The sequence below is a fragment of the Equus przewalskii genome, chromosome 17 (genome assembly GCF_037783145.1).
Source record: "Equus przewalskii isolate Varuska chromosome 17, EquPr2, whole genome shotgun sequence".
NCBI classification, from domain to species: Eukaryota; Metazoa; Chordata; class Mammalia; order Perissodactyla; family Equidae; genus Equus; species Equus przewalskii.
Genome location: NC_091847.1, coordinates 51,605,487 through 51,619,577, shown reverse-complemented (window position 1 = coordinate 51,619,577; position 14,091 = coordinate 51,605,487). Strand labels below are relative to the sequence as shown.

Sequence of the window (14,091 nt, the reverse complement as noted above, 5' to 3'; positions counted from 1 at the left end):
TCTGAATCTGACTTTAGAGAATGTGTAACAAGTCCTGTGAAACTTCCAGAAAGAACCTTGATGACTTAGGAGCAAGAAAAGCAGGACTATAAACAAATCAAAATGAAAACACTTACTCTGGCAGCCCGTGCAAAATTGAGCAGCAACTTGTCCAGACTTTGAAAGGCAGCTGTCCACAGAGAAATGGCTCGGGTTTCCCCCGGACAAACCTGTAGCAGCACTTCCTGCACATCCAGCGGAGCTCTGCCTAAAGGCTACTGTGTCACCAGGTCTGCTATCACAAAGCCCTGACAAACGGGAAGCGTGCTTTCAACAGCAAGCTTGCATAGCTCTTCTGGCATCTGAGGCACGCCATCTCTCCATGTTGTGCTCACTTCACACAAAATATACATAACCTAAGCAACTGAGCATCCTGGCACGAGGAGAGCCAAAATGCTGCAAACTGAACACGCGTTCAGTGTTTAGATTCCAAAAGCAAACGTTCAGCCCGAGGATGACAGAAACAGGCCGACCGTTTTCCAGAAGTGGCTCCCTGGACTGCATACTGTGGCAGAACTTAATTAAAGAGTAGAAAATTTGCCCTTGATTACAATATATTAAGTCATTCAAAGAACTCTGCCAAGAATGTTAGAAAAAATATTATGCTTGTTTCCAGAGGAACAGATTACCCCTCCCAGAGATTATTATAGTGATATTTTTTGCAGTCTAAGGAGTTTTAATATTCTCCAGGTAAGTGGTCATTCTTCAAACCCCATGCCAAACCATGGAATAGCAGGAAAAACAAAACAAAAACAAACAAGAAGACAAAGGACTAAAATTTTGAACTGCATAAAAAGCAGGTGGATAAAAAGGTTTGTATACGTTTTCTTGCCAAAATTGTAAGCCAGAATCTTATACGGAGGGAACAAAAAGGCAAATCCATATGCATAGGACATTCTACAAAACAACTGGCCCAGGCTCCTCATAATTGTCAATGTCACAAAAAACTGAGAAAAAAAAAAAAAAAAACAGGGAAAATTCTAGCATAAGGAGGCTTTAAAGAAATAGGATGACTAAATGTAATGCACGATCATTGACTGGATTCTGGATCAAAAACAAATCTATAGAAGGTATTGCTGGGATTTCAGGGAAATCTGAATATTAACTATATATTAGATAATATTATTTTATCCATGGCAAATAATGGTATTTTGGTTTTGTAGGAGGATGTCCTTGTTCTTGGGAGATATATTGGGAGATGTATTAAGGTATGATTATCCACAACTTAATTTAAAATGGTTCAATTCCCCACCCCCCTCCCAAAAACAGGAGTAGGTATAGAGAGAGAGAAAGCAAATGTGGCAAAATGTTAGGAACTGGCCAATGTAGGTGAAAGTTACATGGGTGTTTCACTACTCTTTCCATTTTTCTGTGGGGCTGGATTATTTTCAAAATAAAAAGGTGGAGAGGCAGTTTGTATCTACCTAAATTGACAAAATTTCCTCATCAACAACTTGAAGCTTTGCTGAGTGATGTACACAGTCAGCTCAGAGATCTTAATGTGCAGCTACAAGGAATCCCATTTCAGGAACAGGAGGTCACTGAAGAATGCTGATTTCTTACGCGAAGTCAAACTCTGCTCTACTTGGGGAGAAGGCAAGAGAGACGATTGTTTGTTTATCCTCTAAAGTTTAGAGTCTACATAAAAATACAGGGGGGAAACTCTAGTATCCAGGCACAGGCTACACACATATTTGAGTCAACAATCTACCTTACTAACTTTTGCTTCAATTTATATTCAGTTAATCATGGAAAAGAAGACAGGTTGGCTAAAACTTACAAAAGTGCCAAAGGTTGGTACATAGAATATGCAAGCTAAAAAGTCTGCTCAACAAAATGCAAAACACCACTTGCAAGATTCCCTCAGGGATACAGGTGCTAGGTCTATATTTTTATTAATCCTTTTTATTTTTATCAAGGCACAAAAAATAAAATAGGACTACAAAGCTTATAATAAAAGATAGAACTTCCCTGCTCCCGCCCCCCTCCTCACACCCAATTCTCTTTCCAGAGGGAACTAATTTCAACTCCTCTAGCATTTCTTCCGGTATTTATTTCCATATTTCCAAAAAATGTGTTTATATTGCTATTTCTTGATGGCTCCATTTTAGATATTATCTGTTAACTTCTCCCTGTGGAAGATAAAGATTTAATTCTCATATACCACCCTTTACCTCCTTGCCCACAAACATGTCACACTTGCTCAATCCTCCCAACTTCCAACTATATCGTAACATTTGGTTAAGTCAATATTCAGGGCTTACAGTAGTCTGACAAAATAAATTTTATTCCCAGGGGTGCTGTGTTCAATGGCTTTTTCCTTTCTTGGATAACTTTTTGTTTCTCCTACAGTTAGTAGTTGCTCTGCTGTTGTTTTCTTGTTTGCTTAGCTTTTTATACACCTAACACTTATTCACCTCATCAAACTCTTCCAAGAACTGCAAAACTCTTCTCAACAAAGTAAAAAACATCAGATAATGGGGGGGGGGGGTGTCTATTTCTTCTCCTTGGAGACACTCCTCCTGCACCCTTCGTCTGACTCAGTGCAGCTGCAGCGTCTGCCCTCCAGGCCTGACTGGGACTGGGACTTCCCTTCACCATCATCCTAAGACTCTCCTTCACCTTTCCTCTGAGGGAACCCCTGTCCTTGGATCTCCTGGCTCTCTTTCTTGATTCATTCCCTTGTTCTGACAGTGCACATCTCCCATTAGCCGCCTCAACAGAGTGCCTAGAATGTAATTCTTCTGAAAATCTGTGTGTCTTAAAATGTCTTGATTGGTAGCCTGCCTGGGTATGCAATTCTAGGTAGGAAATAATTTTCCTTACAATTTCAAAACAATTACTCCAATAGTCTCCTAGTTTCTAATGTGGCTGTAAAGCAGTCTGATGCTACTCTGGTTACTAATCCTTTTCACATTATTTTTTCCTCTCTGAAAGCTTTTAGGATCCTGTATTCATCTCTGGAATCCTGAAATTAATAGACTATGCTTAGGGATGAGTCTTTTCATTCATTGCTAGGACACTCAGTGAACTCTCTCAGTCATAACTCATTTCCTTTAATTCTGGGAAATTCCTTTACCACTTACAGCTTCTCATCTTCTGACTCCCCCACATAGGCAAGGAACTACTCACAGCTCCCAGTACCTGCTGACCTCTCTCACATCTCCATACCTTTGCACGGGGTACTGTCTCTGCTTCAAATGCCTCTCTCTGCTCAGCACACTCCTGTCCCCGACCACCTCCTTTGAGCCTCAAGAGCAGAGTTAAATTCTCTTTCTTCTGTGCCACAGCACCTTTCTTTACCCACTCATCTTTCCCACTTACTTCCTATCAGACTATAAACTCCAAAAAGGCAAAACTCATTTCTATTTACATCCGGATCTTCAGCACCTAGTACATAGCCAGGCACATTGCACCTTTTCCATTCAAAAATATTTGTTGGATGAATGAAGAAATAAATGAATAAATAGTATCTGGCTATTCTTCCATTATACATTTTGCAGCTGGAAAGAGTCCAATCAGATTAAGTAAAATCCGAGACTTGTAGTTTTTACAAGTGCCCCCAGAGGATTCTGAAGCAAATCCTGATTTGGAAACTGTTGCCTAGGCTTCTTCGGAGACTGAGGAGAACAAGTCTGGGACTTCCAGGAGTGGGCGTCTCTGAGTCCAACGGAAGAGGAAAAAGAAGACAAGGAAGGGGAGGAAAAGGAAGAAGAAGAGGAAGAGGAATAGGAGGAAAAGGAGGGAAATCTTTTCCCAAAAAAACGTAGAAATGGGAACCAGGATGAGATAGTATGAATAAATCTGGGGGCTGGCCTCAGGGCCGAGTGGTTGAGTTTGTGCACTCCACTTCATTGGCTCAGGGTTCACCAGTTCGGATCCTGGGTGTGGACCCACACACTGCTCATCAAGCCATGCTGTGGCAGCTTCCCACATAGAAGAACTAGAATGACTTACAACTAGGATATACAACTATGTACTGGGGCTTTGGGGAGGAGGAAAAAAAATATGTGTGTATATATATATATACACACACATATATATATGAATAAATCTAAACCCTCCGATGCAGAGCAAGTCCAGGGAATACGGACAGCTGAGGCAAGATCAGTCACATCTGAAACTGCCCTAAGGGCGCCAGAGGAAGGCTGACCTCTGAGAAGCAGAATTCTCCAGGATCTTCGTCCCTTGAGATGAGGCAACTAGTCACATTCTTCCCAGAATCACTGTTACTCACTTTGTGATACATCCTGCCATTTGGAAACTGGCTATGTATGAATGGAACTATGTAATTACTTGAATGTTTTATTGAGACCATAAAAAATTAAGTCCCGTCTGATTACCACACAGACTAACAATTCTAGGGTGTACAAGTACAGGTTCTAACTCCAGCAAGCTTGGCAAAGCATCATGGACTTAGCTGACAAACCAGATTGAGATTCCCCCTGCCATCTACACGAGTGTCAGACCATACAGATTTCCTTTTCTCCTTCAGCTTTCTCTCCTTTAATTTAAAAATCATTATTCTAAGAGGATCAACTTACGATCAGAAGAATGGAAAATATCAGTTGCTGATTAATCATACTAGAGCATTCCGGAGGAGACTGGTACCTGATCAAATTATGTTCTAATTTTTCAGACGTGTTCTCCAGTGAATACACCAGAACTTAACATGAGTCCTCTATATAAATATATTTACATAGCAAACCCAATCAAACGATGTTTTCATCCCACCATGTTAAAATAATTACTTTTACACAAGAAAGGCAATTTTTCTCCATGCAACAATTCCCAGTCTTAATTTTGTAACATTCTAACTTTTGTTTCATAAACTCTTCAAAGCTGTCTTAAATATTAATGGTAACTATCTGCCACACAGCACTGAAGGGCAGGCTAGAGCAGTGCTATCACAAAAATCAAAGCAGAACAAGGAGCCACAACTCTGAAAATGTTGAAAATCACTAAATTGGTGGTTGAATCCAATCATTTGAGTACTTGAGTAGTAAGCTAATTTTTTTTAATTTAGTTAATAGTTAACAATTCCTTTTAAAGTTTAATTTCCTTAAATATACATATATATATTTAGCACCATCAGCTAATTATCAAAAATGAAACCATATGGAGGTAGAAAACTATAAAGGGAGTATTACTTTACTTCTTAAAGTTTTCAGCCTTCTAGTCCAAAAAAATGGACTTTTGTCCTGAATTAAAAACAACAACAAAACAAAAAAGACCCTGTTAACGTTCTAACATAAAAAAAAAGTTTAGAATTAGATGGATAGGAGTTTGAACTCTGCCTCTACTGCTCGGTAACCTTGAACCAAACACATTTTCTCAGACTATGCCATTTCCAGACCCAATAAATAAAAAATTTAAAATCTCTTCCATTCTGTTACCAAAAGTCTACAAGTTGACAGCCCGAAGTTGCACAGTATAGTTTAGCTTCTTTGACAAGTCTTTACTTCCAAATAACAGATACTTCAACACAGCAGCAGCATGGGCCAGAGGAAGGACTCCAGTTACAGAGCCAGTAGCGAATCTAACTTACTAGCTGTTAGACCCTGGCCAAGGCACCGTGCCTCTGATCTGTTTTCTCACTGGCAATAGCACCCATTCTGCGTGGTTGTTGGGAAGTGGGAGATGCTGTGAACGTCCCCTGCACAGTGCCCAGCACCTAGTATCCAATACTCAATGAACGGAAATGATGGTTGTCTAATTATTTAACAATCTTGGTATTACATTTAGCCATCTACTTCCTCAGCCTTCAGGGTTGAGTATGCTTTCCTCGATAGCTTTCCTCTCCTCATTTTCAGAATTGTTTTACATCTTCATTAGTTTTGCAGAGCAATTATTAATAGATAAATGTACTACTGACCTCTAAATCCTTTTTATCTGTGTTTCTTTGCATATGTTTTAATTTTTTCTCACTCTGCTGATTTTGGTTTTGGCCATTTTTGAAAGATCTATCCTATTAGTAATAATTATCATTTCCTTGTAAACATGTTTTTTCATAAGGAGAATATTTAAGTTATTAAAATACTTTTTTTGCCTTCACGTTTTAGATACTAGAGTTTCTGGGACCTATTTATCCAATTATGGTCCTCCCTTTGGTAGGGTCCTGGAGTGTACCTACTCTCCATGGCAGCCACTGTCTTCTTCTAGATTATATCTACTACATATCAAATGGCCTCAGGAAATACTGCAACCAGCTTCATTAAATAACTGCAAATCATAATTTTTTATACAAGAATTAACTTTACTAGAAATAGGTCTTTGGACTTTTTCTGATTTTTCTATCTTTTAGGTTTACATGGGCCTATAATTTCTGAATTCAGATCTTCCCTCTTTGTCTATCCTTGATTTACACTTTCCTTTTTCTCTTCTTCACAAGAGTTACAAGTTTATTTTTGATGCAATATGGGAAGAAAAACTAATTTGTTTATCATGACCTGAATATGACAAAAAACAACTTTTAGAAAACAGCCCTCAAAAATTCTTTTGCCAACCCTGCTGCCCTACTATTTATTTACGCTAGTATTATTTCAGCCTCCTTAGCATAGATCAGTGAATAAACTAACAAAAATGTGCCTTATCATCATGTGTATTAAAACAATACCACTTAGATTATGGGTCTGTAATTATTTTTTTTCCTATGAGTCTTATCTTCACAAAATGGGGAAAGCTCTGGTTGGGTGTATTTGTTCCCACACCAAGGTCAAAGATTCTATTCCTGAACAGCACTGCTGTTCTACTATGTTTTTGTTTTTAAATCACTCAAAAAAGATAAGATCTGTAAGACTAGCTAGAGTAGAGTAGGTAGGCAAATAGAACTAACTAGTCCTGTGTCTACCATAGATATTCTTTCCTTCCTCCAAGGCTGCCCCTAGCACGCAGCATAGCTTGTATAGGACAGGTCGGGCTCAGTGAACAAGATCTTCAGTCATGGATAGCTGAGAGAAGCCAGGAATAAGATTCTAAAAAATAGAACAGCTATTGTTTCCTTTTTCTTTTTTCTCTATGCTTTACCATGTAAGTAACATAACTCTCTAGTCAAAGCAAAGGTTAAAATAAAAACGAGCTAGTTAAATGAAACATTCTTCTTTGCACTTTAATATTTCTATTAATGAAATAGAATTCCACAACAAACTTCCTTGCCAGAAATGTTACCAGAGGCTAAAACACAGGAGGAACAGGAACATCGGGGGGAGACAGGCACTTATGCTGCAGAACTGCTGTGTGGAAATGTGTCTCTGCTTACAGTAGGAAAAGAGAAGTAGGTACAATCCATGACAGGGGTCACTGCAGGGGCTTTCTGTGTTGCACGACTGGAGGCAGGAGGACAGCAAGCGGGCCAGAATTTGAATAAAGGAGCACTGAGAGGGCACACTTGTATGGGTTGGCCAGAAGAGGGATTCACAGGTGTGTGGGGGTGGGGCGAGGGTGCGGGTGGGGGAGAAAGCAGCAGGCCCACCCACCCCTAGATCCTGCCGCTCTCAGCTCTTGTTTCCACCCTTGAATTGCTGTCAAACAGAAAGTATCTGATCATCCTGGCTGCTAAGAAACAGCTACACTTTTGGACTAATTACTCAGAATGAATGTTCCTGAGAAGGGGAAATAAGAGGGTTAAAACCTGGTCACCTCAATGTAAGATGAAAGGAAAGGGAGATGTTCAAACTAGAGAAGACCAAAGGAAGACCCTCTATTACGCATCACTGGTCCAGAGGCAAAGCCATCTGCAGACAAAAGTCACAGAAAGAATTCCTGCTTATTACGCCACCCTGTTTAGCAGTGAGTTCCCCATCACCGAGAGTGTTCAATGGGAGGCGGACACGTGGAGTAGGAGGCTCCCCCAATAGCAGGGAGAGCAGAATGAATGCTTTTGAAGAGCACCTCTAACGCTATGAGTACTGCATGACTAAATAATCCACTATAAAGAATGGATGGTCTCTCTTCTCTTCTTGAGGATCCAGTCTTGAACCTGACACTAAGAGCTCCTGACATTACGGAGGAGCACAGTGATCAATGTCAGTGATAGGAATAACGGAGATGACTGGGCCACCCTCCTAAATTTCTCCCCCTAAACTGGCTGGGAAGGTGAGAGTCATATTCCAGATTTCTATCCTACAACTAACCTCTCCCCCCTCCCTGCTCTTCTACTTCCAAAGCAAAGAGCTCTGCTCACCCTGAAAGCCACAGTATAACTCCAGAAAATGAAAACTCTTTGGAAGATTATCTACCCCTACCCTTTTCTCAGCAAAATGGAATCGCAGTACCCCATACAGTGGGCTGGGCTGCGAAGCTGAATGGTGCAAACACCATCTATCAGAACCAGGGCCATGCTCCACAAACGTGGGTACTCCCGTAGACAGAGTACCCCGCACTATGCAGAAGGTGTGTGAATAAACACACTTCCTACAGCATCGACTTGACTTGAAGATTCGGGGGAATAAACATTGTTACTGTGTGTTTGTATTGATTTGTTCAATGAAGTCAAACAGAGAAGAGTGCAACATTCACATGAATTTTTAAGATTAAATATAAGGTTTTAGGGGGCTGGCCCCATGACCGAGTGGTTAAGTTCCCATGCTCCGCTCTGGGCGGCCCAGGGTTTCGCCAGTTCGGATCCTGGCTGTGCACACGGCACCACTCATCAAGCCACGCTGAGGCGGCATCCCACATAGCACAACCGGAGGCACTCACAACTAGAATATATAGCTATGTGCTGGGGGGCTTTGGGGAGAAGAAGGAAAAAAAAAAAGATTGGCAACAGTTGTGAGCCCAGGTGCCAAGCTTCAAAAAAAAAAAAAAATACAGGATTTTACAGAAAGTGCTCGCATTGGGGGTATTTATGGCTATGTGTACAGATCCCTGAAGGAATACACTCTTCCCCACAACGGGGTACTTTGGTAGAAAAGTTTAATAAGCGAAGATTCACTCCAGGACCTTCAGACAGCGATTCTTGTCTTCTCTTTTTAGTTTTCCTATAAAGAAGTCCAGAGACGAGTCCAGAAAGAAGGATCTTGGTCCCTGAAAATAACCTGGGCTCAAAATCAGGGGTAAGAATGGTTCCGAGTAATTTCAGTTTTGGTCTTCTAGGTCACAACCTTCCCCTATCATACAACTTCCAAATTCTTCACGTTCCTCATATAGATATTTAAATGCATTCCTTTTCAGATTCTCCCCTAAGGATGACTTGGGAACAGGGCAGAGGACCAGGGCAAGCACTGGCCACATACTGGTGAGACAAGTAGCTTTCCCCTAGTCTAACGTGAGAATATGAAAAAAACGCCCTTCTCTATCATTCAGTTGCGATGGCCAAAGTTTCAGGCACTGGTTCCAGCACTTCCAAGTGCTGTCTCATATGCTTATGAAGCAGGTATTACTGTCCCCAATTTACATGTGAGGAAACAGGATCAAGGGTGTGAACGTTGCCCAAGGCAACTACCTAACTTACAAGTGACACAACTGGGATTCAAACCCAGGTCTGACCTCACAGTCATATCATTTTTTCCACCACATCGTATGTCTTTTTCCCACTATATCATCCTGCCTCCTTCTTCTAATTTGCCTTTTTTTTCTTTAAACAGATCCTTTTCTTATTATAGTAATTACTAGATGGCTTACCATCCACCTACAGTTCCATTGGAGGCTTTAATTTCCTCAGTTGTGACACAGGGGTTATTGTGTCAAATGTGTGGCTGCTTTGTTCCCACAGAATCCTCTTCTCTGTTGGGATTATTTAACTGCTCTTAGGGCATAATCGATGCTTCAGCTGTCCGCAGGAGCGTCTGACACAAAAGCACCCATGTATCAGGGAAGCCAATCTAAGCTCTAGCATTTAGAGCTCTCTTTCCTTAACAGGTACAGTTTTCTGGTCACAGCTGGAACTCTGCTTATTTGTGTGTAGTGGGGCAAGGTTAATAGCCACAAAAGAAGCAACCTAAATCCTTCTGGCAGTAAGACCAAACGGTGCCTTAGCTGTTCCCATTACATTTAGACAGACGAGACACCCCCCCCCACCCCCCCACCCCCCCGCCCTTGTCAATACGTCCTGGGTAGAATAAAATGGAAAACAAATGATCCAAATGGATTTTTATTCCAACATCTCTGGATACAAACATAAGGCTATGTTATTCCAAGAAGCACTATTTCACCACAAACACCTCTTTTTCTGGTTTTAAAAAAAAGATCATTGATTCTCTCCTCTCTTTTCTCTGAATCTATCAATTTCTAAAATCAACTGTCTATTTTTCTCTTTCACTCCACACCATCAGCTTCACTCTATGTTGATCTCCTTTCACAAAACATCACTGTAATTTCTCCACGTTTTCTTTGATGACTAGATTATTCACTCCACGCCCCTCATAACTCCTGTTTATAATTTTGCACCCCTGTCAAAGTCAGTTTTGCTGCTCGTTCCAGATAGGCTCTCAGCCAATATATTGCCAATAACACTCACTCTTGTGCTAGCTTAAAATACACAGTGCAACTTGCCAAGTTTCCTTATTTGGCAAGAAGGTCCCTTAGTTCCCAAGATCTTTGACCATCCATTTTTAGATCCAAGTCCTTGTGCTTAATATTTGGATATTTCTCTCTCTCTCTTTTTAATGTGTCCTTATGTGTTCCCTAAAAGAATAACAAAAAGCCATCAATCATCTACTTGCTTTCCTAGACAAGAAAAAATGTCCTTGCCATTGCATTTTGGTCATTTACTCTGGAATCATTACCACTGAATTTTTTATTTAAACAATAATATTTTCCACTTAAAAAAAAAACTTCCAAAAATAATCTCAAAAAAGTTATAGTAGGAATTAAGCTGTGAAAGATTAAAATAAACAGTACACATTGCTCTAAAAGACCATTTTTCTCTTTCTTAATTCTCTCTTTGCAAACAAACTAAATCCATACTCATTTACAATCTCTCAAATCTCTCACTATTGTAGCAGGAATTTAAAACAAAGGCTCTTCAAATGACCAAAAGCATAATTAAAATGCAGCCATCACATACTGTTTTGAAAATCAAAAACCGACAAGAAATTTCGCTGTGGAGATGGGCCTCCTACCAAGAAGACATCAACTCTTTTTGTCTTTCTACGTGTTTGTAGGTTTGGATCCACTGGATCCTGGCTGTTCACTTCCACTGAGGTCAGGAAAGCAAGAAGCCTCTCCTAAAACGGCTTTAGACTATCCTTTAACAACTATCTTGCCTCAAATATCCTCGAAATAATTCTGTAAGCCGATTCGAACGCACCATTACGAAGGAGAGAACCGCTTATTGTAATATCAGTGGAAAGGGCACTACACGGTACTGCTTTCACTATCAAAGAAACTAACAAAAGTAGTAATTAAGTTCCCCCATCAACGGTGCTTATGAAAGATCTCGAGGCGCATCAGAAACAGGCATTTTCAACAATCTGACAATGACTGCCCCCTCCCCCCTTTTTTTTTTTTTTTGCCAATTCCATAGCGTCTCGCCAGTTCTGTACCGAAGTTTTTCCGCAAGCTGTCAGGAGCAAAGCGAGGCGCGCCGGCGGCCCCAGCGCTCACCTCGGGGCCTGGCCCAGGGTTCAGAGCCCACGCACCGGGCAGCGCCACCCGGAGGGCCAAGGGGACCCCTAGGCTCCCGGGGAAGGGGCAGGGGGGCGCTCGCCCCAGCCGGGCAGGGCGCGGCCGCGGGGCGGCAGAAAGCAGAAGTTCGTGGTTTCCACTCGCACGCGCAGCCCGCTGCTGGGAAGCGCCCGGCACCCTGCCCTGATTTGGAAGACTCGCGCTCGCCTCCCCAGCGGTGCTCGGGGCCGCGGGCTCGGCCGGCGGGGGCCCCGCGTCCGGGGAGGGGAAGCGGCGCGGCCCAGCCCGGGAGGCGCTCACACCCGCGCCGCCCGCCCGGGGCCCAGAAAGCCGGAGCCGGTCCGGGCTGCGCCCCGCTCTTCCGGGCGCCAACTGCTGCGCGGGACCGGCCCCAAAAAGCCGAGCCGCGCCGGGCCGGGCCGCGGCCAAGGGCCGGCGCGGAGCTCCGCGGGAGCCCGGACGCTCGCTCCGGCCTCCGCCGCCCGGAGGGCCCGGGTCGGGGAGGGCGCCCAGCGGGGCCCCCTCCGCAGGCCGGCGGGGCTCCCGGGCTCCGGCCCCCGCGGGGCCTCGGTCCCGAGACGCCGGGCGCCTCGCGAGCGCGCGGCCCTCCGTCCCCCCGTCCCCCCGCGGCGTCGGGCCTGGCCCCTTACCTGGCTCCGGGCCGGGCGCGAGCAGCAGCCGGGGGCGCCGGGGCCCCGCGCGCGGCGAGGGCAGGGACGGCGAGCGGGGGTCAGGAGGACGGCGGCCCGCGCGCTCCCACGCTTCCGCCGAGTCAGGAGTTGAACATTCCGCCTCTGCGCCCCGCGCCAATGAGGAAGACAGTCGCGGCAACAGCACCACCTACCTCCGAGCGCGGAACGGCGGGGCCTGCCTGCCCGCGCCCGCACGCCCGCCGGCCCCGCCGCGGCGCACACGAGCCGGCCAGCGGGCCGGCGCCGCCGAGGGGCCCCGTGCGCCCCCGCGCCCCGGAACCCACCCAGGCCGCCGCCCGGGGGCGCTGTGCGGGGCGCGCCTGTCCTCAAACGGCACCTGCTCTCCCGCGGGGGCAGGGGAGAGGGCGGTACGGCTCTGCGCCTTTGTACCTTCACAGCTTCTTAACAGGTTACCACCACCTATTGCATCAACTCATCCTTATCAACAAACACTCTGAATTAGGCGCTGTGGGTACAAAATGATGGGAGGCTGCTTCGAGCCCTATGGGAGTGAATTATCTAGTTGGGAAGGGGATGGAGTGTAAAGATATTTCTGCGGAGATAGGGCTGAAGGCTGCCTCAGTGGAACCATCAGTAGATCCCTCCGGAATTTTGAGGAGGCGTCGTGGTCTGCTGCCCTGGTTGGTGACATTAACAAAGCCAAATTCAGATGAGGAGACTAGAATCCATTCTAGGTGGGACCAAAGGTGGGACTAGGCACTGGGAAGAAAGGTAATTGACTGGGGAGGATGGTTCTGTGGAGGGAAAGCTAGACGAGGTTACAAAGGGATGGGCAGCATTGTCCAGGGCTTTGAGTTTGAATTTCATCATCTAGGGACACTGGGGAGCTGTGGAAAGTTAGAATCAAGGGGCTAAAATAGGCGTTTGTGGTTTTGTTTTCATGGTGATTTGGAGAGAGCAGTCCACAGCGGCAGCAGGATGAGTTGCTAGGGGAAAACTGGGAAGCAGTATGAGTGGTAGATATTGTTCACTACCTGGTTATGGGATTGTGACGACTTGAGTTAGAGAGTACAAAATGGAATTAAAAAAGAAGAAATGGAATTCAAAGACATGTTCAGGAAGAGGCCACAGAAACTGATGACCCGCTACATGTGGAAGAGGAAGAGTCAGAGATGATGCCAAGATTTCAGATCTGGGTGACTGAAAGAACGATGGTGTCATTGACAGAAATAGGATATGTTGAGAAGAAGCTGGCTTCCTGTTGAGTTTGAGGTCATGGGAGGTAAAACAGGTAGAGATGCAGCCGTTGAAATAGGAAACAGATTCAGAAAAGAGGTCAGGAGGGAAATATAAAATCCGTAAATCATTCATATAAAGAGATGAAAGTGGAGGGATGGGTGAAGATAGGTTTAAAAAAAACCAACTTTCTAGTCTGGGAACTGAGAAATTAGGATTGATGAAAACTGTCATGCTAAAAAGAAATTCCTCGTAGAGGTAATCAAATAATCTAAAAACCATCTAACCATTAAAGGGATAGCTAAGGCACTTTAGCATATAGACCCAGGCGTAAGGCAACTCCAGTCATTTCACCTCACCTTCAAAGGCACTAGATTGTGATGGCAAGGACACTGGACAGGAAGTCAGAGCACCTGGCTTCTAGTCTTAGTCCTGCCTCTTATCAGCTGGGGTACTTTGCTAGACAGGCCTCAGTTTCCTCCTCTGCAAAATAAGAGGGCCCAATTAGATATTTAGCTACAAGTTCCAGCTTTAAAACTATGAATGCTTTAAATTCAAAGCACATGCCTAAGAGCCTTAATATTTTTAGCTACAT

At 44.1% G+C, this 14,091-nt stretch overlaps 1 protein-coding gene across 5 annotated transcripts in view; it reads right to left on the bottom strand.

The window, feature by feature from the left end:
- MAP3K20 (mitogen-activated protein kinase kinase kinase 20) overlaps nucleotides 1–12,559 on the bottom strand; it is a 167,769-nt gene extending 155,210 nt beyond the window's left edge. The window contains exons 1-2 of one of the 5 annotated variants that reach the window (XM_070580214.1): nucleotides 12,520–12,559; nucleotides 12,258–12,474 (exon numbers count right to left, since the gene is read on the bottom strand). Coding sequence is in view for 2 of the 5 variants with exons in the window: in XM_070580212.1 (XP_070436313.1) it covers nucleotides 117–232 (116 nt within the window). In the remaining 3 variants the exon portion in view is untranslated. Of the gene's footprint in view, nucleotides 1–116; nucleotides 907–12,257 lie in introns of those variants that run through there. The other 4 variants (XM_070580213.1, XM_070580211.1, XM_070580212.1 and 1 more) reach the window with 4 other exon arrangements.
- Nucleotides 12,560–14,091: the final 1,532 nt, after the last annotated feature.